At 35.7% G+C, this 25,182-nt stretch overlaps 1 protein-coding gene across 10 annotated transcripts in view; it reads left to right on the forward strand.

The window, feature by feature from the left end:
- SKIC3 (SKI3 subunit of superkiller complex) overlaps window positions 1-25,182 on the forward strand; it is a 156,616-nt gene that overhangs the window by 103,097 nt on the left and 28,337 nt on the right. For all 10 annotated transcript variants that reach the window (XM_060009138.1, XM_060009143.1, XM_060009135.1 and 7 more), the window contains 14 exons: window positions 733-986; window positions 2,161-2,263; window positions 4,466-4,642; window positions 4,731-4,875; window positions 5,039-5,117; window positions 5,207-5,268; window positions 5,382-5,438; window positions 6,858-6,926; window positions 8,969-9,043; window positions 10,275-10,416; window positions 12,526-12,619; window positions 15,221-15,298; window positions 17,772-17,896; window positions 18,933-19,056. In XM_060009138.1, the coding sequence (XP_059865121.1) occupies window positions 733-986; window positions 2,161-2,263; window positions 4,466-4,642; window positions 4,731-4,875; window positions 5,039-5,117; window positions 5,207-5,268; window positions 5,382-5,438; window positions 6,858-6,926; window positions 8,969-9,043; window positions 10,275-10,416; window positions 12,526-12,619; window positions 15,221-15,298; window positions 17,772-17,896; window positions 18,933-19,056 (1,584 nt within the window). The remainder of the gene's footprint in view (window positions 1-732; window positions 987-2,160; window positions 2,264-4,465; window positions 4,643-4,730; window positions 4,876-5,038; window positions 5,118-5,206; window positions 5,269-5,381; window positions 5,439-6,857; window positions 6,927-8,968; window positions 9,044-10,274; window positions 10,417-12,525; window positions 12,620-15,220; window positions 15,299-17,771; window positions 17,897-18,932; window positions 19,057-25,182) is intronic.

The following is a 25,182-nucleotide window of genomic DNA, read 5'->3' on the forward strand; positions in this document are numbered from 1 at the left end:
ATGTCCTTGTGTTAAGGAGAGAGCCGTCCAGGGAAGTGAAGTCTTAATAGTATCATGTATATAGCAGGTTCTCAATAGAAATTTAAGGAATGATAAAAAACCAAGGTTAATATCTTTGTTGTTCTCCCACTGACAAGCATTGTTTTGGGGAAGGGGAGACACTGGCAGCTTGAAGGGCATATGGAGCAGCTCATTTTTAATAGTTTGGTTTGAACCATGTAAAGAAAATATGTTTGAGTCAAAGTTGTTCTGATTTATGTTAATACCTAGAATACAGGCATTTAAAATTTTTTCATGGCTTTGGAATCTGATCAGAAATTTAAAGCATGCCTGTTGTTCCTATTTTTCAACTCTCATATTTTTGTTTTGGTAGGAGGCTTGGTGGGGGCTTATAGACTGTGATGAGGCATATTGAGATATATACCTATTCTGGTAGGATAGGAAACTGGAGTTCTCCTACATAGTCCAGGGAAAGAAATTTTGGTGAGCATTTCTTCAAAAATTTATTTTGTTTTTATTCATTCTAAAATTACAATAAAATTTCTTAGTATGAAAAAACCCATGTCATAAAAGGAACAGGTATACTTGCTTTAAATAAATACGGTTTTTCACTTTTATCCATAGGAGGAACCATGGATATGTGTGATTCAGTTAAATTACTTTGTATTTTTCTTTCAGATATGGAAGTAGTTCTATTACTTTTAGTTCTCTTACTCTTTCTTGAAATTTTAGTTTACAGGCAGCATTGAGGGCAGACCCAAAGGACTTCAATTGTTGGGAGTCATTAGGAGAGGCATATTTAAGCAGAGGTGGCTATACAACAGCCTTGAAATCCTTCACAAAAGCCAGTGAGCTGAACCCCGAATCCACATACAGTGTGTTTAAGGTTGCAGCAATACAGCAAATCCTAGGCAAATATAAAGAGGCGGTAGCTCAATACCAGCTGATCATTAAAAAGAAAGAAGATTATGTGCCTGCTTTGAAAGGTAATTTCTCTTTAATAGCTCCTTTGTCTTTTGTGATACTGAAGTATAAAATCCTTGAATAAATTTCTAAATGTATCGAGTAACTTGAAAAGGACTTCTTTAGTCAACAGCAAGTGTCTGGTATGAACTGTTTATAGTATAGCTTGTTATATAGATTTGAATATAGAAAGATGAAATTTTGTTTCATAACAGTTAATAAATAGTAATATGATAGAGATTTAGCTTTTAGATAAGTAGTATGATAGCTGTGGGATCTAAAAACGGATCTCTAAAACAAGAATTTCCCTGCTCTTATATTTTGATAATTAATTCACTATATTCTCAGAATATCGTAATACCTTTTAGTTACTTTGTAAATTATAGAATCTCATTTTTAAACTTTTTGAACTTTAGAGGCAACTTGCATTGTTTTGTAATTATCTAAATTAATTTTAGTTCCTTTATAGATACCTGTTCCTTCTTAAAAAATTATTTTTGGTAATTTAAAGTAAAACACCACCATCCATATTTAATTAATTTTTTAATGATTACTTCTAACCATTAAAAAAACCTGGAGCTCATTATATTTGCTTCCCTCTTTTTCCTTTTTAAAGAAACAGTGGGGGGTTTAATTCAGAAATAGTGTATATTTTAAGTGACATGTAACTTAGGCCTTGAAACCCTTTTTAAAATTTTTTTTTATAAAACTCCTTAAGAGAAGGAGAACTCACATTTATTACATGTTTACTGGCCACTTTAGGAAATTGCTGTTTCATTTAATTTTGATAGTATAGTTTGCTACATAGTTTTGAATATAAAGAGGTCAAATCTTGTTTCACAACAACCTAATAAATAGTAATATGATAGCAAGTAGCATCATATTAGATATTATTAGGTAATATCCCCATTTTCAAAGCTAAGATTTTAAGAGCTAAGTAATTTGTCCAAAATCAAGGAAATTCTTAGGTTCCATAGATAGTTTTTATCTTTTAGTACATGTTTACTCCAGCAGAACCCTGACATTTGAATTCTTTAATAAATGCATCAAGACCATGCTTAAGATAACTTTTATAAAATACCATTAAGTTTTGTTTTCTGGAAAGTGGCTGTAATATAACACCAATGAATTTATTTGATGTTCATTCTCAGTGTTTCTTTTACATATTTTAACAACTACAAACTTACCTGATTTTAGGTTTGGGTGAATGCCATCTCATGATGGCAAAAGCAGCTCTAGTTGATTATCTTGATGGAAAAGCTGTAGACTACATAGAGAAAGCACTGGAATATTTTACTCGGTTAGTATCATTATTTATGAGTCTATTTTCTTAGTATTATATAATAAAGCCAATTTTAGGAAATCATGCTTTGTTTATCCTGTTAGCTATAGCAATCATTATTCAGAATCTCAAACATAAAAAAGAGTAACAGACTAGTCAGTTAATTCTGTAACATACATATTGTATTAATTTTGCACTGGGGAACAGATACAATTTCTTGCTTTTAGCAGCTGACATGCTGGAAGCATAGAGAAGGATGGGAGGGAAGAAGCAGTCAGCTAGTGGAGCAGCAGCTTGGGTACCACGTGTTATTGTTCTCTTTCAGGAGACCTAGAGATGCAAGTATCTCTAATTGGAACTGATTGGAAAATGGGGCTTCAGGTGCACAATAGGCTTTACATTCAGTGATCAGGGCCCATTTTAGACTAATTAGACTAATTAGTAGGGCTGAAGGTGAAGGGAGATGAGCAATCTGATTGCTCCTGGAGAGAATCTGTGTAGGAGAAGAAGTGATGTCAAATAACAAGAAATAAATCAGAAAGATTTCAGTAAATCTGGTTATTTTATAGAACTAAATTCATTAGTTAGGCAGAAGTGTTATTTGTGATAGATGACTAAAAAGTACTCAAGTTAGACATAGAATTAAATTTTTTTGCTCTTAAACATCTTTCTTGTGCTTCACTTCCTTTCTTTCCCTACTTGCCCTCTCCTGTGTGTTGTGTTGATTTGCTTGCTCTAGAATTCCTTTGCTTTGAGCATGAACCAAATCTGAAATGAAAACTTCATTCTTTTCTCCCACTGATTTTTATTGCTACTTTTCAAGTCTTATGTAATACATATAGCTCTTTCCAAAGGAAGGTATTGTGAAGAGGGGTGTAATTTGTTTGAACTAGTATTTAAGGGTAAATGTGAACCTTTGAGTGATGATACTTCAGCTACAAATACTGCCTTTCTGAGTCTGGGAAATTTTGTTCTGGATAACACTCACAACTAATTATGAGGAGGTATACAAAACTTTTAAAGTGATATTCCCACATTTATATTTACTTTACTTCTAGACTTAAAGTTCACACTACCACAGTTCTAGTGTAAGGGTGATAGAAGTTATTTCACTTTACAGATATTTTATTTTTTATTGAACTTAAAAGGAGATAAGAGTTTAGGTTGCTAAAATTGCCAGTGTTTTCTTTTCTGTTTTCCTCTCTGTTTTCTTCTTTCCTGCTGTCAAGTTTAGAAATTACACTAAGATATTTAGGCAAAAGAGCTACAAATAGTGTCCTTCCTCCTGATCCTCACAGTGGGCTTTCAGTGATGACTGCAGTAATTAATCTTGTTTCTCAGGAAGACATTGAAAAATGATTTTTGGCTGGACTCCATGAGTAGAAAAGGCTATGAAAAATGTTCCATCTGCTTGCCCATCTGCCAGCAACATAGCTGTTTGTGATAGCTGATTATCGAGACTTGGCTTAATTGAGAAATTGCTGTGTTTTATTTGTAAGATTTTGAGAAGAGAAAAGTGAAGAGAAATGAATAACTGAGATTTTCTCATTCTAAAAAGAAGTGCCCTTTATCACCGTAATTAATATTTTTATTTACTTTTTGAGCTTGTCCACTGAGTCTTTCTTGCTTCAATAAATACGGTTTTTCACATTCTCATATTTAGATTTTTGGTATTCTTGATCTCAGAGAGTAAAAATCATTTGGACTACCAAATATATTTTATATTTACTAGTCCTTTTTTTTTTTTAATATGTGAAGGAAGATCTTCAAGCAAAACTTAAGTTTATAATAATCAACTATGAGACAGTTACCAACTTTACTGCTTTGCTTTTTGTTTAAATAGACAAACACAAAAAGCATAATTTAAAAAATTCAGTATTAAAGGTAAATTGGTCCTGGAAAATTTATTGATTTATTTATGTGATTTCTGCTGCTTCTAAGAAAAATGATAAAGAGTACCAAAGAAATGTTTGCAAAGTTTCTGTCACTTAAAATAGTCAATTTCTTCTCCTTCCCCTCTTCCTTTCTTCATAATAAGGAGGTGATAAGATATAAGATGGCTAGAAGGAATTCAGTAAAGCATTTGCTGCATTTAGCTAAGGAACTAAATCAAAATTGTATGTATACTTTTTCTGTTTTAATTGTATGTAGTAGTGAGGGAGATAAACGCCATACGTTTTGGAAATAATTTGTAAGAATCACACCGTTTCTTTTTTTTAGGGCTCTGCAACATCGAGCTGATGTGTCTTGCCTTTGGAAGCTAATTGGGGATGCTTGTACCAGTCTGTATGCTGTCTCACTATCTAAAGTGAATGTTAGTGTCTTAGGAGTCCTCCTAGGTCAGAAAGAAGGAAAACAAGTATTAAAGAAAAATGAGCTCCTCCATCTTGGAGGAAGGTAATTTACAATGATTGCCAGTGGATGACATTCAAATCGAATTAGAACATCATAACACAATATAACATTCACTTTTATATTTCTATAGGTGTTATGGTCGTGCATTAAAACTGATGTCTACATCTAACACGTGGTGTGATCTTGGAATTAATTATTATCGCCAAGCACAACATCTAGCAGAAACAGGCAGCAAGTCGAATGATCTTCAGGAGCTATTGGAGAAATCTTTGCATGTATGGTTTTGAGAAATTTTTCATAAACTTTTAAAAAAACTAAGGGCTTTTCTGAAAGATGCTTTTGATAAAGTAAATTCTGTAGTGTTTTCACATAAAACCACACTTACCTTGATATAAATGCTGATATTCTGAGAAAAATTTATCTACTTTTACTTTTCAGTGTCTGAAAAAGGCTGTGAGACTTGACAGTAATAATCACTTATACTGGAATGCTCTTGGTGTAGTTTCATGTTACAGTGGTAAGAATTGAGTAACACTTCAATATTTTTAGAAGATTGCCTGTTTTCAGGCAGTAAAGTTCAGTTTTATTGAAATCTGTATTTTTCAGGTATTAGAAATTATGCCCTTGCTCAGCACTGTTTCATCAAATCAATCCAATCAGAACAAATTGTGAGTGTTACGTGTCTCTGTCTATGCAAAATAACTTCAAAATTTAGTGTTAATGATTTTCTGAGACTGCTATGTAGACAAGGGACCTAATTTTGTATATGTGTGTTTTTTAGAATGCTGTTGCGTGGACCAACTTGGGAGTGTTATACCTTGCAAATGAAAAGATTGAGGTACATATATTGTCTGTTTTGTCCTATTAAAAGTAAAGAACATTTTCTATATATGTCCTCTTCATAATAGCTTAACTTGTTGTGGAGAAATACTTCGCACATTGTTATCTATCCAGCATGCTCTCTAATATGCTAGATCATTGATAGCATTCACTTTATTATATTGAATAATGAATGTGTAAGATTTCCCTTTTCATGTCACAAGAAATTCCTGGTTTTATAATTATGTTGTTTTTTTCATTTGGAGATTAAAATAATTCTGTTATGAATTATTTGGGTGTGTTTCTTTTTATCTTTTACACGTTAAGAGGAGTCCCATGTAGGCTGTGTTGGGGGTGGGGTGATGAAGTAAGGGCATTTATTAGTACTCTCTAGAAACTTAAATTTAACCTTTGCTTGGTAATTTAGATTTGGCTTTAGCAGATATTAATCCCTTTACATGCCACGGTGTAAATTGTCATACGTGAAGAGTTGTATATAGAGAATTGGAACTACAGTAGTGGGAAGCATGTTTATAGGTCATGTTTAGAAGTTTCCACAAATCTATATATAATAGCACATCTGTACTGTTTTGTGTTTCAGCCAGTATATTAAATATCATCCTTTTAAAATAGCTTCATTGGTATTCTCAGGGATACGTGAAGTCACTGCAGAGATTGCTTTAGAAGATTGTAAATAGAATTAAGAAAAATATTAATTTGGATCTTAAAATATGTGAAAATATTTTTTTTAAATTTAAACAAAGATAAGTCTTAGTTAATAAGCTACGAATGTGGTTTTGTGGTAGTGTGGTGCAGTTGTTGTCCATGAGCTTACCTTCTTATGAGAAAAAAAGACTGTTTCCTGCCACACATAGATAGATTATTGGGAAAACAATACAAAGCAGCGTATAATAAGTTATTCTTTGTAGCAGAAAAAAAAGCATATGATTTAAAGTGTCCAAGTGGGGTAACTTGAAAGTTTCCTGTTTAGCTCAGATTTATGTTGACCACTCCTTTCACCCAGTAGCAGGTCTCAGACCTCACTTGTTGGTAGTTTTTATCTTCCCAGTTGAGCTCCAAGAGAGGGGAATAGATTCAGCCTTCTCTAATTATTTCCATCAGACCTGTGGCTTAGCAAATAGATGGGTAATTGGTTCAAAGTTCTGCAGGCTATGAGGTAGACACCTACAGTGCCCTTTCATTGAGGACCAGAATCCCTAAGCCTGTAGAGAAATCTGTTGAATCCGGGACTCTTTCAGGACTATATTTAAGACATAGTTGTAAGCATTGCCAATTGTGCTTAAACAGTGAAGTTTTAGGTTCATTTGTATTTATGTTTACAAGTCTGGCTTTTCTTATTCTCTTATGCTTTTTAAATATAAATGCTTTAATATAAAGTTTATAAAATGGCTTGTTATTTTTTGCCTTTTTTTCCTAGCAAGCTCATGAAGCTTTCAAAATGGCTCAATCCCTTGATCCATCTTATTTAATGTGCTGGATTGGACAAGTAAGATATATAACATATAGTTATTAATAATCTGTTTTATAACTAACATGTTAATAGAAAGTGGTATAAATAACATGTCAATATAAACAACACTGATAATAATGATAGCATTTGAGGGCTTACTTTGTGCCAGTTGCTGTGCTAGGCTCTTTGTGTGTGGAAGCTGAAGCTAAAAGATCCTAAGTGTCATGCCCAAGGTCATACAGCTTGTAATGATTAAGCTTTGATTTGAGGGGCTGTGAACACCATCATTCTGCCATTATTATTCTTAAAAAATAAACCTAGAACTCTGTTAACATACATTTATCAAAAAAATGAACATTTACAAGATCATTTTGATTATGTTTTCTCATTTTCTGTAAAATCTTCATATTTGATTTGGTACTTGTTTATGAGTGCCCCCACCCCCCCACCCGGCAAAGTTTAGATTTTTGTACTGCCAAATAGGAATCAGGTTACTAGTCTGAATCTGTCACTTACTAATTGTTTTACCTTAACATATCACTTCTGGATTTCATTTTTCTTACCTGAAAAAGAAGGAGATTGGCCTGAGTGGCCTCCAAGGTCTTGTCTAGTTGAGAAGTTGTAATAAATTAGTAAGTGGTTGATTGTTTCAGTTCAGAGACTAGTGGGAGCATCATCCCTATTAGAAAATCATTAATCAGGGATTAGATATCTTCTCTTATACTTTGACTCTTGGGTCTGATTCTAGTTAATCGGTGAAACATGCAGAGTTAGGAAAGGCAAACTCCTGTTGCCATTAGCTGTGGTAGCATCTGGGAGCAGTGGCATTACTACACTAATCTCTATGTAAGGTTTTGGACCTAGGGGGCCTGAGAATTTGCATTTATAACTGCTCCCAACTGAGGACGATGCTGGTGGTCCAGGGCCTTCACTTTGAGTAGCACTGCTGTAGGTCAGTAGGTCTGAGATGCTCATCAGAGTCACTTAAGTATTTTTTTTCTTATTTTTATTTATTTATTTTTTAAATTTTATTTATGTTTGGCTGTATTGGGTCTTCATTGCTGCACGTGGGCTTTCTCTAGTTGCGGCGAGTGGGGGCTACTCTTCGTTGCGGTGCGTGGGCTTCTTATTGCGGTGGCTTCTCTTGTTGCAGAGCGTGGGCTTCAGTAGTTGTGGCATGCAGGCTCAGTAGTTGTAGCTCGCGGGCTCTGGAGCGCAGGTTCAGTATTTGTGGCATACAGACTTAGTTGCTCCGTGGCTTATGGGATCTTCCCAGACCAGGGCTCGAACCCGTGTCCCCTGCATTGGCAGGCAGATTCTTAACCACTGTGCCACCAGGGAAGTCCCTTTTCTTATTTTTAAATTATTTCTGTTCTTAAAAATAATTTATTTCAGGAGGTAATTAGTAGATTTAAATAAAATGGTAACAATAGAGTGTGGCTTAATATTAATTTCTTAATTAGTAATGTATGATAACTAAAAAAAAACCCTGCTTTCTTATAAAAGATAGATGAGCTTGAAAGTAATTTTAACTATCACATAATCTATGAAGTCAGTGGCATAGATATAATATTTAAAATCCTGAGGCAGTTTTAAAAAATAAACATGATGAGACTCTACCCAGATCTATGGAAGCTAGATTTCTAGGGGAGAGGATCTCCTTTTTAAAAGCTTTCCAGCTGAATCTGAGGGGACCCTGTGGTTAACAACTCTAATCCAGACAAATACCAGTATGAATAGATTGGGGGGAGGGAAGGGAGGAGGTAGCATAGCTTTATCAGTGTTCTGAGGAATTTTACGTGGATTATTTCACTAACTCCCTGGTTGCAAATGGAGTTCTGCAAGCATCTGTCAGCTTAAGGGCTAATTTAACAAGTCATTCTGGTCCTCTGAGCCATGGGAATACGGTAGCCAAGATTGAAAAAGAAGTTAACTTTGCTTTTAAGCACAGCTAGTAAACCTTTGGTTCCTCCAAAGAGTTTCATTTATTATTATTGTTAGTAGGAGTAGTGGTAGTAGTAATAGTAGTAGTAGTAGTCCTTTTAAACACATTAAGAGCCTCCCTTTTCCTTTTATAGGCTCTAATTGCAGAGACAGTTGGAAGTTATGACACCATGGATCTCTTCAGGCACACTACAGAACTCAGTATGCACGTAAGAATTTGAGCATTCTTCAGGATTCATTAATGAATAAAGTACTGTCCTTCTTGAGAAATTGAATACATAGTGGTATCAGATGTTAATGATAGCAGTTGTCCCTACTCTTCATTCTTTCTTAAAAAACAGATTGAACTGTCATTAAAGAGCTGATGAAGAAATGACATTGGGATTCAATAGATGAAGTAGTCATGTAGAATAGAAACTGAGACTCTAAAAACAAACCACGATCGACAGATGAATGGATAAAGAAGATGTGGCACATATATACAATGGAATATTACTCAGCCATAAAAAGAGACAAAATTGAGTTATTTGTAGTGAGGTGGATGGACCTAGAGTCTGTCATACAATGAGTGAAGTAAGTCAGAAAGAGAAAAACAAATACCATATGCCAATACATACATATGGAATCTAAAAAAAAAAAAGGTTCTGAAGAACCTAGGGGCAGGACAGGAATAAAGACACAGATGTAGAGAATGGACTTGAGGACATGGGGAGGGGGAATGGTAAGCTGAGACGAAGTGAGAGAGTGGCATGGACATATATACACTACCAAATGTAAAATAGATAGCTAGTGGGAAGCAGCCGCATAACACAGGGAGATCAGCTTCTGCTTTGTGACCACCTGGAGGGGTGGGATAGGGAGGGTGGGAGGGAGACGCAAGAGGTAGGGGATATGGGGATATATGTGTACTTATAGCTGATTTAGTTTGTTATACAGCAGCAACTAACACAACAATGTAAAGCAATTATACTCCAATAAGGATGTTAAAAAAACAAACAAACTGGTACGTCCATACCTACGGAATGCTAAGCAATAAAAAGGAGTTAACTATTAATACAAAAAAAAATGAGATAAATACTAGACTTGGTTGACATTTCTCGATTATTTATGAAAGTGTTTTAGAATTCTTTTGATTGGTAATTATTTGTTTGACCTATGGAAATGATGCTGAGAAGAAGCAAACCAACCCATCAGGAGGGGCTCTGTTTTTTCCCCTTTATTTATCCTGCTTGATTCTTCTACTTAGGTTTGAAGCAAGTGATTTAAATATGTTCTTAGCTGTGTTGTATCATAGTGACCCTTTATTTAAAGGCACTTACCAGTTGACTTAGAAGACTAAGATGTGATATTTACTGTATTGAAGTACATTGTTTCATTTCTTAATTTTTCTTGGAAGATTTATTACCCTGTGTCTACTTGTTAATTTTGGCCTTTTTACAGACGGAGGGAGCAATAGGTTATGCGTATTGGGTCTGTACAACATTGCAAGATAAAAGCAACAGAGACACGGAGCTGTACCAGTACAACATCCTCCAGATGAATGCAATTCCAGCAGCACAAGTGGTTTTGAGTAAATACACAGGTAAGGCACCTGTTATACAATGGCAAGATACATGAAGAATTGTTGAGATAATTTAAAGAATTTAAATTAATTAAATTTAAAATTAATTCCAAATTAAATATTAGCTCCTTAAGACATGAATTTGCCCTTTCCCCCCCACAGCCAAGTATTCTGCTTTTTAAACTTTTCTAAAGATTTTTGAAGAGTGCTGAAAATTGTTATTACCTATTGATTCAAGGTAGAAGTGATTTCCATGTTGTAGTAGGAAGCATTTTGGAGCCTAATGGTCCTGAGTTGCTGCTGTTCTAGCTCTGCTGTTTACTTTCTCTGCAGTCTTAGGCCAAGTATTTTACTTGCCTTAACTTCTGTTAATCTTGGGAAGTAGAGATAATAATACTGAGGTTGCAGAGATGTGAGAATTCAATGAGGTAATATGCTTTAAGTTCCAAACCCAGTGCCTTTAACGTCCCACTTTAACACCTAATCTTTCTTCAACATACTGGAAATGTTTAGGCTTAGGAAAAGGACAGAATGGTGAAATTTAATTAGCCATCTATTGTAATAACTTTCTTCCTGAATAAAACTAACATTGGGTGTAGTCTCAGCTCCACCACTTAGTAGCCATGATGAAACCTTGGGCTTATTACCAAATTGAATTTTAGTTTTCCTACCTATAATCCAAGAGTGAAAGTATCTATTGCTTAGGGTTTAATGAGATGATACATATAAAATGTTATGCAGAGTACCTGGCATATCCTAGATGCTCAAGAAATATTAGTTTCACTAGCATCTTATTTATCCCTCAACAAAATTCTAATAAAGAAGCAAGGCGTTTAAGCAGTAATATTGACAGTTGAATAATATGAAGAATCAGATAAACTGAAAAGCAGAGGAGAAAATGCCTCATCATTGTAATATGCAGGATGGTAATACTCTTCCTGCATTGAGCCTGGGGCACTTGAGCAGAAGGCAGTTCATTTATAAACATCAGCACTTCGGGACGTTAAAATGTTATGTAGTGTGCCCAAATGAATGACTCTAATGAATACCTAGAGCCTCTGAGAAAGTGTATGATCAGAAATTTTATTGATAGGTTTCCTTACAGAATGGGAAACATTTGTGAAGGGTTTACATAAAGAGGTAAATTTTTAGCTGTCTGCAAAATTCAGATACCTAGAACAACAAACAGTCTCTGACAGTTATAAATAGCTAGGTTTTTGAGTCTGTAGTGGAGCCGTATCATATATTCATTTAACAAATTCAATTATATGTGCTTGACCAAAAAAATATTAATTTAGAAGCAGAAAAGAGAGAGGGGGGACAAGAGAAAATGCAGATAAATCATTTGTCCTGCTGACCGTTGGCCTCAGCGTGAGAGTGGATGAAGGTTATGGGTCTCCTCTTAATTTGACTCAGTTTGGTGACCTTCTCCTTGTGTGATGACCTAAGAATTTTGCAGGAATCATTTTAACCGTGTGATTTTTACCTTATGCTTTGACAGTTAGAACCTAACCATCACATAAGATGTGATTATACTCTACCCTGTTAAACAGTTTAAGAGATTTGAAGGCTTGCTTCCCAACACAAGTTGATCAGATGTGTTTTTTTCTCCTTTGCACGTTAGTAGATGATATATGATGTTTTTTGACATTAGAATTCAAAATACTACACTGAAAGTGCCCAAATCATCTTCTGTTTCTAGAGTACAGTACTGAATTTTTTAAAAAATACATAGAAATTGGAACAGAACCACCAAGAGAAATTGTTGCTAAATTTAATCCCAGGAAGGTTTAAGTGACTAGCCGAAGAACTGGATTTCCTTACAATTCAAATGACCTGTTTTAACATGAGCTATGATTTCAAATTGTTATACCTTTGGGAATAAAAAAGTGTTTAAACTTTAAAACATAAGTAGAAGCCATATGTAACTATAGATGTTACTCAGTAATTTAAAAGAGTTCTGAAATGATTACTGGTATTTTATAGTCAGGATAAAATCAGACTACTATTCTTAGCAATGCCCATGACCTCAGGAAATAATCTAGTGTTTAAAATGTTGAAAATAAAACTCATATTTTACAAACACAACCATTATGCACATGCAAAGAAAAGATATTTTTGGATTTCCAGAAAGAATTCAGAATTATGCTCCAGCTTTCACAATGTTGGGTTACTTAAATGAACATCTACAACTGAAGAAGGAAGCAGCAGATGCATACCAGAGGTAAAGGCTCCCTTTAATTGAAATGTGGTCCTTATTTGTCAGTTGGCCTTTTTAAGATATAGTTTCATTTTCATGAAGAAGGTACTAATAAAATGTTCTGATTCTTTTCCTGATCTTTCATTATTTATTATTATTACATTTTGTATATGAAAAGATACAGTTCTAAATTTTCAGCTATATTTTCGTTTCTGTTGCTCAACCTGAGAGAAAGAGAGGAAGAGAGAGACAGAGAGAGAAAAAAAATAAAAACCAAACCAGAAAACCTCTCAGGTTTTAGAAAAATCTGTCCCTTTACAGTTTGTCTCGCTTTATTATTAAAGACATGTGTTTATTCAGAGAAGAAATGAGATTTAAGGCATGAGAAAAAATTACATGTTATTTTGAATCACTTTAATGTCTACTATATCGTATTTATTCATTCAGTAAATATTTGTTAAACTGCTATGTGTCAAGCAGTGTCCTTGGCAGTGGCAATTTAACAGTGAGTTAAAACAAACACAGGCTCAGTTCTCATGGAGCTCATGTTCTGGTGGAGGGGAGGCACAGTGTAAGCTAATAAACATCTGTGATGGTAACAATTGCTAGGAAAGAAAATCAAAGTAAAGGGCTAGACACTAGAGAGGCAAGCAGCAAATTTGAGATAGGTTTAAGAGGTAGGTTTCCTAAGGAGGCAATTAAGACCTGACCTGAATGAAGCGAGGCCACAAGCCGTTTGGTTATCAGGGAAAGAGCATTCCAGGCAGAAGGAACAGCAAGAACAAGTGCTCTGAAGCAGGAGTGGACTTGGTATATTGAAGAAACAAGGACAGCGTGCTTGAGTGAGATGACCAGCCGGGAGAGTGAGAGGAAATGAAATCAACTTGAAGTTTTATTCTCTACAAATTAATTGATCTGTGGGGCTTCCCTGGTGACGCAGTGGTTAAGAATCTGCCTGCCAATGCAGGGGACACGGGTTCGAGCCCTGGTCCGGGAAGATCCCACATGCCGTAGAGCAGCTAAGCCCGTGAGACACAACAACTGAGCCTGCGCTCTAGAGCCCGCGAGCCACAACTACTGATCCCGCATGCCAGAACTACAGAAACCCATGCACCTAGAGTCTGTGCTCCACAACAAGAGAAGCCACTGTAATGAGAAGCCCATGCAACGCAACAAAGAGTAGCCCCCGCTTGCCACAACTAGAGAAAGCCCGCGCGCACCAACAAAGACCCAACGCTGCCAAAAATAAATAAAAATTAAAAAAAAATGAATCGATCTGTGAATAAGAAAATCACTGTTGATTTCATGAGCACTAGACGAAAAGTTAAAAGACCTGATTGCCTAACCTCTGAGGCACATCACTGCCCTAAATCTAAATAAACAGATATTTAGAAGAAGCCTTGTCAGATAATAAATAATCGAGATGTCCCAAATGCTTTGCCATCCTTGGATGGATCTCTCTGTAGTTAAAGAAGTAATCACTAGATGGTACTGGAGGCTGTATAATCAAGAAGTTATTTTGCCAGGTGTATGTGGAGAGAGGTTTATGAAAACCCACAATTCTATTTCTTTCAACGTTACAATAAAGTTACCAATAAAGAAAATAGAAATTTGATAGGATACAACAGTGAGCAGGATTTTTAAACAGAGAAAACTAGGCAGCTTTAGAATGCTTGCTACTTTTTTCGGTATACATTATAATCACAAATATTGTGAGTGTAACACTGGTTATACCTTTGCTTAAAATGGCAACTCTATAGTCACTTGAGTATACACCACTCTTTCTTGACTGATCACCACTGTTGTTTTCTCCTTAAACAAGTATTTGAGACTTGAAATTACAAATTAGGTATAAATATAACCACAGGTACAGTCTTTAATATGATACTGTTTCTGTAATACTGTCTTTTAGACTTCTCTGGCAAATTTTTGTTTTTCATGTAACATCAGGGGCATTAAAAGCTTTTCTTGGCTATTTCTCCCTGGCTAATCTTTAACAGAAAAAAAAAAGTCATTAAATATCCAACTGCTTTGGTGGTTGAGACATTTCCCTGCTTGCCCAAAGGGGACTGAGCCTGAGAAGGTAAAAATGTGGGCTGTCAGCATGTTGTTGTAGTTATTCTAAGCCTCTTGGGACTCCTGATGACTCATTCCCTTCTCTGAATTCATTATTGCCTAAATATCTTTCTGTATGTAGCAGGAAAACGCACATGAAAGCACTCAATTTCCTGGCTTCCTACCTCAAACTTCTAGTATATAAATAATTTTAAGAGTATACTATGTACTTCAAATTCTGTATACTTCAAATATGTCAAAACTTTAAAACATCAACCCAGTTGTTCCCCATGTTTAGATTAAAATCTTTGGAATATTTAAAGCTCAAGTATGGTAAGTAATTTCTCTTATTAAGAGGTCACTTTTTATTATTTTCCTGACAATCTAAAATCTATTAAGTGCTTTTGTGGTACCAGTTTAATAAAATATAAATAAGCTGTTATGGAACTAGTTAAATAATTAGTAGAATTAAATGAAGAAAACAAAAATCTGTAGATTCAGTTAAGGAGGAAGAGTAAAAGAATGCTATTGCACGTAGATAATTTAAAATACCTTGTCCTTTTTTTAAAGGGCAATTTTGTTGTTACAGACTGCAGAAGACAGAGATGCTTATAATGTTACAATAAGAAATTATGGCAGATTGTTATGGTAAGCATATTTTTACCCATTAATTCCATGAACCTAACAGGTTTTTCTGGTGAAAGCTGTGGGGCTAGTGAAGTGATGACCAGTTTCCAGAGTAGCGGGTTGTGTATGAATGAGTACGATGATGACATTCCCCCAGGATACATCATTCCCACTGTACCAAGCTGTGTTAACAGTTTACTGTCCCTGTAATGACCCCTAGTCCCAGTGTCCTTTGTGAGGACCAGGTTTAGAACTGATGTTTGTGAACTAGACAGGAGAGGTAGTTACTGTTTCTAATAGTAGATGCCTAGTTAATTGGAAGAGGATTCGATTTATTCTGATTTGATGTATATTCTTAAACTGGGGGTGGGATTAAGGGTCCAGAAACCCTTTTGAGATAGTACACAAAAATTTTTGTATGTGTGCATTTTGGGGGTGGGGAGGGAGCAATATCACTTTCTTCAGAGTCTCGAAGACTTCCCGACTTCAAAAAAAAGACTGAAAAAAAAAATAGGCTGGAAACCAATTGTTTCAGAGGATAGGACTCGGTTGGGACAGTAGGAGTGTTAATGGGAGGAAGACTTTTGGCTCAAGGAGGCATTCCTCAAATTGAGAGCTGCCCCAAAATTGAATGTTCCAGTTTGAAACACATTATTAGAACTATAGTTTGATATTTTGGGATTAGTACCTACATCTTTTAAGGAGCTACATAGTAGAAATCGAAAGTAGCCAGTTCGTTTCTTTTATAACCGTGTAACTGAATCATATCTACAGACAGAAAATTTTCCCTGTTTTGATTGCTTCTCCTTTTAATTCTTTTAAATCATTGTGTTTAGGAGTTGATAGAGCTCTGTCAGTTCCAACATTTGTTGTAAGAAACTGTATGGAGCAAAGTTTCTGTTCTCTTTAGTTAGATGTTTCATATAATGTAACTGTTTTAGAAGAAAATTTATACCTCCCATTGAAAATAGGTCATCTGATTTCTTTTTAATTTGTTTCTATTATGAAATATATTAAACATGCAAAACATAGCAATAGAGTATGGAGCATAATTTACTGAATAGTCACCATTCAGATATAACAGATCTTAAAATTCTGCTAATAGGTTTCAGGTTTCTTTTTCAAAAAAAAAGTTACAAATAAAGTTGAAGCCCCTTGTGCCCTTCTCTAGTTCCATTCTTTTCTCTACAGAAGTTATCAAATGTTTGAAGATAGTGTTCATTAAAAAAAATACTTTAAAAATACATGTACGGGGGGCTTCCCTGGTGGCACAGTGGTTAAGAATCTGCCTGCCAATGCAGGGGACACGGGTTCGAGCCGTGGTCTGGGAAGATCCCACATGCCGCAGAGCAGCTAAGCCTGTATACTACAACTACTGAGCCTGCGGTCTAGAGCCCGCATGCCACAACTACTGAAGCCTGTGCGCCTAGAGCTGGTGTTCCACAACAAGAGAAGCCACTGCAGTGAGAGGGATGTGCATCACAACGTAGAGTAACCTCCGCTCACCACAACTAGAGAAAGCCCATGCGCAGCAACGAAGACCCAGTGCAGCCAAAAATAAACAAATTAGATTAATTAATTAAAAAAATACATGTATGTATCCATAAACAATCTAAGGTAGTCCTCTTCCCTTCATTAAATATTTATCAAAAGTTGAGTTAATGGATTTTTAAATTCTTTCACCTTCATAAAATTAATTTTAGAAGCAAATATTGCCTATATTTTTAGCTCCCATCCACACCTCCAAGATTAAAAAGATTTTATGAAAAGATTTTTCTTTTATGAAAAAGATTTAAAAATAGAAGCAGTTTCTGATTATAGTGATAGATACCAGAAATCAGAGTCTCAGAGGTTCAGTGAGTCTGTTCCAGGTGGTGGCAGCCTCTCTTCATTTTTAAGTAAACAAAACACGTTTTTTAATTTTGTTGTTATTAAAAAGCATTCTACTTTAGTATCATGTATAACAATTTTTACTTTTATTCCTATTAAATGCCAAAAAGATAATGTATAGTTTTGTCTGTGGGATTTTAGTGTATCTATATGCCCTCCAAAAAAATGGATGTGCAGATAAACAGTTTACCCGAAGGCTGAGTTTGGTTATGACTTGCTAAGCTTGTCAAAGATGCTCATAGGGTAATATTTAACTAACATATTAAGCTTAAAAAATTAGAGTTCTATATCAAAGTCAACTTGAAATTATTTTTATAACAGAGTTTAATTCAAGTTTGTTAAAAAAAGCAGTTTGTAATTCAGCAGAACTGTTCATTTTCACACATAATTTAAAAGTGTGAAGTTAAATCCCCCTAGTGCATCCTGTTTGAAATAAGTGATAACGCCTTCTATTTTAATATGAGGCTTTTCTACAGCTTTAACACTGATAGATGAAGTAGGTTAAGTTGTTAAAAGAGCTTTAGTATAATAATATTTCTGAATTTTGATGATATAAGCCAAAATGATTTTTGATATTAAAAGTAAGTTATGTTTTGCTTCTTAGTTCTATTGGTGAATATGATAAAGCTATCCAGGCTTTTAAGTCAACACCCCTTGAGGAGTTAGAAGACATCATAGGTTTTGGATTGGCTTTATTTATGAAGGGTCTGTATAAAGAGAGCAGCAAAGGTAAGTGCATTGCTTAAAGGATACTTTCTACTTTTCCAGAGCTGAGAAGAATTTAATCATGATGAGCTTACATACAGAAAGATGTAATATTAAGATGGGGGTAGGGGTTGCAGTGTTTATTAAAAATCTGACTAAAAGTCAGGAACGTTAAGAGGTACTTTTTAACTGTTCCTTCCTTTAGTACATTATTATGATGAATAGTCTTTTTAGCAGTGTTGCAAACTGAATTTTATCTTTATTATTTAGATGAGGAAACAGACCCAATATCACTTAGGGTACATGTATAAGGTAGCATTTGAAAGCAAGTATTTACTACTCCACGGTGTTTAAATATACATTTCTGATAAATGAAGACCTCAACCATTGTTAGTAATAATACATTTTGGTTTCTCCAAAAATGCTTATTGAGTGCATTTCCACATATATGGCCCAGCCTATGTGTGTGCAGCTCATTTTAAGTACTGCTTAATGGAGTTGCTGGTCTGTACATGGGAATGTGGGTGATACCTCAATGGCTCTAGACCTCCACTTCTTTTGAAGATAGTAATTCAAACCTGCCTATAGATTCTAAAGAAGGAAATTGAGAAATACCACATAATAACCCAAATGATATTCCCAGAATCACCTTGGAACAGCTAAACCAAGTTAGATATTCTAAATTTTTATTCCATTCACTTGAGAGCAAGGGAACAATAAGATGTAATTTTAGTTAGACCCTTTTAAAAAATAGGATTAGGTGGGCTTCCCTGGTGGCGCAGTGGTTGAGAGTCCGTCTGCCGATGCAGGGGACACGGGTTCGTGCCCTGGTCTGGGAACATCCCACATGCTGCGGAGCGGCTGGGCCCGTGAGCCATGGCCGCTGAGCCTGCGCGTCCGGAGCCTGTGCTCCGCAACGGGAGAGGCCACAACAGTGAGAGGCCCGCGTACTGCAAAAAAAAAAAAAAAAAAATAGTATTAGGAAAGGAAGTATCCCACCATTTGTCAGTCAGGATTGCTTTTATATTGTTTTGTTTTTGTTTCCAACTCTATGTAACAGCCTATGAGAGAGCCTTGTCTACTGTTGAATCAGAGCAAGACAAAGCTCATATCTTGACAGCTCTGGCAATAGCGGAGTATAAACAAGGAAAAATGGACGTAGCCAAGACATTGTTATTTAAATGGTATGTATAGTTGACATCAACACTCGACATGACCAGATACCTAAATATTGGGTTAAAATTTGGAGGAACGTAAAATGAAGTTCTTAATGTTTCAGGAACATTTTTGTGAACAAAAGGGATTGGACCCACCTGGTTCTGAACTGACAGTCACAGGTGGAGCTAGAGATAATGGCTTAATTTTAAATTCTGGATTCATCCAATCCTTCAAAACCATCCTGTACTCTGTGTGTATTATTAATTATTTAAAAACAGTAATTGATCAGCTGATCTCTTCGGATCATAAAATTTTAATGAAGGCAGTCATTAACTGGCTTGTTTTTGGCCCCGTAAGTTCCCAAAGAGACTTTTTTTCCTCTTTCATATTCAGGTTAACCTGATAAAGTTCATTTAAAGTTGAGTCTTTAAAAATGTGTATATACACCAATATAAATTGTAACTGTTTCTTTATTTTTGGAATAATTTAATAAAATAACAGTCTCTGATATCTGTGATTACTTATATGGTATTTTTAAAAATATAATTTATTTTATTTTATTTTTGGCTGCGTTGGGTCTTGGTTGTTGCACGTGGGCTTTTCTCTGGTTGCAGTGAGCAGGGGCTACTCTTCATTGTGTGCAGGCTTCTTTTTCTTTTTCTTTAATTTTTAAATTCTATTGTATTTATTTTTTTATACAGCAGGTTCTTATTAGTCATCAATTTTATACACATCAGTATATACCTGTCAGTGCCAATCGCCCAGTTCATCACACCACCATCCCCACACCCCGGCCGCTTTCCCTGCTTGCTGTCCATACGTTTGTTCTCTACATCTGTGTCTCAGTTTCTGCCCTGCAAACCAGTTCATCTGTACCATTTTTCTAGGTTCCACATATATGCGTTAATATACGATATTTGTTTTTCTCTTTCTGACTTACTTCACTCTGTATGACAGTCTCTACATCCATCCACGTCTAAACAAATGACCCAATTTCGTTCCTTTTTATGGCTCAGTACTATTCCATTGTATATATGTACCACATTTTCTTTATCCATTCATCTGTCTCTGGACATTTAAGTTGCTTCCATGACCTGACTATAAATAGTAAATAGTAAATAGTGCTGCAGTAAATAGTTCTGTAATGAACATTGGGGTGCATGTGTCTTTTTGAATTATGGTTTTCTCTGGGTATATGCCTAGTAGTGGGGTTGCTGAATCATATGGTAATTCTATTTTTAGTTTTTTAAGGAACCTCCATACTGTTCTCCATAGTGGCTGTATCAATTTACATTCCCACCAACAGTGCAAGAGCGTTTCCTTTTCTCCACACCCTCTCCAGCATTTGTTGTTTGTAGATTTTCTGATGATGCCCATTCTAACTGGTGTGAGGTGATACCTCATTGTAGTTTTGATTTGCATTTCTCTAATAATTAGTGATGTTGAGCAGCTTTTCATGTGCTTCTTCACCACCTGTATGTCTCCTTTGGAGAAATGTCTATTTAGGTCTTCTGCCCATTTTTGGATTGGGTTGTTTGTTTTTTTAATATTGAGCTGCATGAGCTGTTTATATATTTTGGGGATTAATCCTTTGTCCGTTGATTCGTTTGCAAATATTTTGTCCCATTCTGAGGGTTGTCTTTTCATCTTGTTTATGGTTTCCTTTGCTGTGCAAAAGCTTTTAAGTTTCATTAGGTCCCATTTGTTTATTTTTGGTTTTATTTCCATTACTCTAAGAGGTGGATCAAAAAAGATCTTGCTGTGATTTATGTCAAAGAGTGTTCTTCCTATGTTTTCCTCTAAGAATTTTATAGTGTCCGGTCTTACATTTAGGTCTCTAATCTGTTTTGAGTTTATTTTTGTGTATGGTGTTAGGGAGTGTTCTAATTTCATTCTTTTACATGTAGCTGTCCAGTATTCCCAGCACCACTTATTGAAGAGGCTGTCTTTTCTATATTGTACAGCCTTGGCTCCTTTGTCATAGATTAGTTGACCGTAGGTGCATGGGTTTATCTCTGGGCTTTCTATCTTGTTCCAGTTATCTATATTTCTGTTTTTGTGCCAGTACCATATTGTCTTGATTACTATAACTTTATAGTAAAGTCTGAAGTCACGGAGTCTGATTCCTCCAGCTCCGTTTTTTCCCCTCAAGACTGGCTATTTGGGGTCTTTTGTGTCTCCATACAAATTTTAAGATTTTTTGTTCTAGTTCCGTAAAAAATGCCATTAGTAATTTTATAGGGATTGCATTGAATCTGTAGATTGCTTTGGGTACTATAGTCATTTTCACAATATTGATTCTTCCAATCCAAGAACATGGTATATCTCTCCATCTGTTGGTATCATCTTTAATTTCTTTCATCAGTGTCTTATAGATTTCTGCATACAGGTCTTTTGTCTCCCTAGGTAGGTTTATTCCTAGGTATTTTATTCTTTTTGCTGCAATGGTAAATGGGAGTATTTCCTTAATTTCTCTTTCAGATTTTTCATCATTAGTGTATAGGAATGCAAGAGATTTCTGTATATTAATTTTGTATCCTGCAATTTTACCAGATTCACTGATTAGCTCTGGTAGTTTTCTGGTGGCATCTTTAGCATTCTCTACATATAGTATCATGTCATCTGCAAACAGTGACAGTTTTACTGCTTCTTTTCCAATTTGTATTCCTTGTATGTCTTTCTTCTCTGATTTCCGCGGTTAGGACTTCCATAACTATGTTGAATAATAGTGGTGAGAGTGGACATCCTTGTTCCTGATCTTAGAGGAAATGCTTTCAGTTTTTCACCACTGAGAATGATGTTTACTGTGGGTTTGTTGTATATGGACTTTATTATGTTGAGGTAGGTTCCCTCTCTACCGACTTTCTGGAGAGTTTTTATCATAAATTGGTGTTGAATTTTGTCAAAAGCTTTTTCTGCATCTATTGAGATGATCATATGGTTTTTCTTCTGCAATTTGTTAATATGGTGTATCACATTGGTTGATTTGCGTATATTGAACAATCCTTGCATCCCTGGGATAAATCCCACTTGATCATGGTGTATGATCCTTTTAATGTGTTGCTGGATGGTGTTTGCTAATATTTTGAGGATTTTTGCATCTATATTCATCAGTGATATTGGTCTGTAATTTTCTTTTCTTGTAGCATCTTTGTTTGGTTTTAGTATCAGGGTGATGGTGGCCTCATAGAATGAGTTTGGGAGTTTTCCTTCCTCTGCAATATTTTGGAAGAGTTTGAGAAGGATGGATGTTAGCTCTTCTCTAAATGTTTGATAGAATTCACCTGTGAAGCTATCTTGTCCTGGACTTTTGTTTGTTGGAAGACTTTTAATCACAGTTTCAATTTCATTACTTGTGATTGGTCTGTTCATATTTTCTGTTTCTTCTTGGTTCAGTCTTGGAAGGTTATACCTTTCTAAGAATTTGTCCATTTCTTCCAGGTTGTCCATTTTATTGGCATAGAGTTGCTTGTAGTAGTTTCTTAGGATGCTTTGTATTTCTGTGGTGTCTGTTGTTATTTCTCCTTTTTCATTTCTAATTCTATTGATTTGAGTCCTCTCCCTCTTTTTCTTGATGAGTCTGGCTAATGGTTTATCAATTTTGTTTATCTTCTCCAAGAACCGGCTTTTAGTTTTATTGATCGTTGCTATTGTTTTCTTTGTTTCTATTTCATTTATTTCTGCTCTGATCTTTATGATTTCTTTCCTTCTGCTAACTTTGGGTTTTGTTTGTTCTTCTTTCTCTAGTTCCTTTAGGTGTAAGGTTAGATTGTTTATTTGAGTTTTTTGTTTCTTGAGGTAGGCTTGTATAGCTATAAACGTCCCTCTTAGAACTGCTTTTGCTGCATCCTATAGGTTTTGGATCGTCATGTTTTCATTGTCATTTGTCTCTAGGTATTTTTTGATTTCCTCTTCGATTTCTTCAGTGATCTCTTGGTTATTTAGTAACATATTGTTCAGCCTCCATGTGTTTGTGTTTTTTATGTTTTTTTCCCTGTAATTGATTTCTAATCTCATAGCATTGTGGTCAGAAAAGATGCTTGATATGATTTCAGTTTTCTTAAATTTACTGAGGCTTGATTTGTGACCCAAGATGTGATCTATCCTGGAGAATGTTCTGTGTGCACTTGAGAAGAAAGTGTAATCTGCTGTTTTTGGATGGAATGTCCTATAAATATCAGTTAAATCTGTCTTGTCTATTGTGTCATTTAAAGCTTGTGTTTCCTTATTTATTTTCAATTTGGGTGATCTGTCCATTGGTGTAAGTGAGGTGTTAAAGTCCCCCACTATTATTGTGTTACTGTCGATTTCCTCTTTGATAGCTGTTAGCAGTTGCCTTATGTATTGAGAAGCTCCTATGTTGCGTGCATATGTATTTATAATTGTTATAATCTTCTTCTTGGATTGATCCCTTGATCATTATGTAGTGTCATTCCTTGTCTCTTGTAACATTCTTTATTTTAAAGTCTATTTTATCTGATATGAGTATTGCTACTCTGGCTTTCTTTTGATTTCCATTTGCATAGAATATCTTTTTCCATCCCCTCACTTTCAGTCTGAATGTGTCCCTAGGTCTGAAGTGGTTCTCTTGTAGACAGCATATATATGGGTCTTGTTTTTGTATCCATTCAGCAAGCCTGTGTCTTTTCGTTGGAGCATTTAATCCATTTATGTTTAATTTAGTTATCGATATGTATGTTCCTATTACCATTTTCTTGTTTTGGGTTTGTTTTTGTAGGTCCTTTTCTTCTCTTGTGTTTCCCACTTAGAGAAGTTCCTTTAGCATTTGTTGTAGAGCTGGTTTGGTGGTGCTGAATTCTCTTAGCTTTTGCTTGTCTGTAAAGCTTTTGATTTCTCCATCGAATCTGAATGAGATCCTTGCTGGGTAGAGTAATCTTGGTTGTGGGGTCTTACCTTTCATCACTTTAAGTGTATCATGCCACTCCCTTCTGGCTTGTAGAGTTTCTGCTGAGAAATCAGCTGTTAACCTTATGGGAGTTCCCTTGTATGTTATTTTTGTTTTTCTCTTGCTGCTTGTAATAATTTTTCTTTGTCTTTAATTTTTGCCAATTTGATTACTATGTGTCTTGGTGTGTTTCTCCTTGCATTTATCATGTATGGGACTCTCTGCACTTCCTGGACTTGGATGGCTATTTCCTTTCCCATGTTAGGGAAGTTTTCGACTATAATCTCTTCAAATATTTTCTCTGATCCTTTCTCTCTCTCTTCTCCTTCTGGGACCCCTATAATGCGAATGTTGTTGCATTTAGTGTTGTCCCAGAGGTCTCTTAGGCTGTCTTCATTTCTTTTCATTCTTTTTTCTTTATTCTGTTCCACAGCAGTGAATTCCACCATTCTGTCTTCCAGGTCACTTATCTGTTCTTCTGCCTCAGTTATTCTGCTATTGATTCCTTCTAGTGTAGTTTTCATTTCAGTTATTGTATTGTTCATCTCTGTTTGTTCGTTTTTTAATTCTTCTAGGTCTTTGTTAAACATTTCTTGCATCTTCTCAATCTTTGCCTCCATTCATTTTCCGAGGTCCTGGATCATCTTCACTATCATTATTCTGAATTCTTTTTCTAGAAGGTTGCCTATCTCCACTTCATTTAGTTGTTTTTCTGGGGTTTTATCTTATTTCTTCATCTGGTACATAGCCCTGTGCCTTTTCATCTTGTCTGTCTTTCTTTGAATGTGGTTTTTGTTCCACAGGCTGCAGGATTGTAGTTCTTGCTTCTGCTGTCTGCCCTCTGGTGGATGAGGCTATCTAAGAGGCTTGTGCAAGTTTTCTGATGGGAGGGACTGGTGGTGGGTAGAGCTGGGCGTTGCTCTTGTGGGCAGAGCTCAGTAAAACCTTAATCCACTTGACTGCTGATGGGTGTGGCTGGGTTCCCTCCCTGTTGGTTGTTTGGCCTGAGGCAACCCAACACTGGAGCCTACCTGCGCTCTTTGGTGGGGCTAATAACAGACTCTGGGAGGGCTCATGCCAAGGAGTACTTCCCAGAACTTCTGCTGCCAGTGTCCTTGTCCTCATGGTGAGACAGAGCCATCCTTCACCTCTGCAGTAGACCTTCCTACACTAGCAGGTAGTTCTGGTTCAGTCTCCCCTGGGGTCACTGCTCCTTCCTCTGGGTCCCGATGTGCACACTACTTTG

Source organism: Delphinus delphis, chromosome 3, assembly GCF_949987515.2.
Source record: "Delphinus delphis chromosome 3, mDelDel1.2, whole genome shotgun sequence".
Classification (NCBI taxonomy): Eukaryota; Metazoa; Chordata; class Mammalia; order Artiodactyla; family Delphinidae; genus Delphinus; species Delphinus delphis.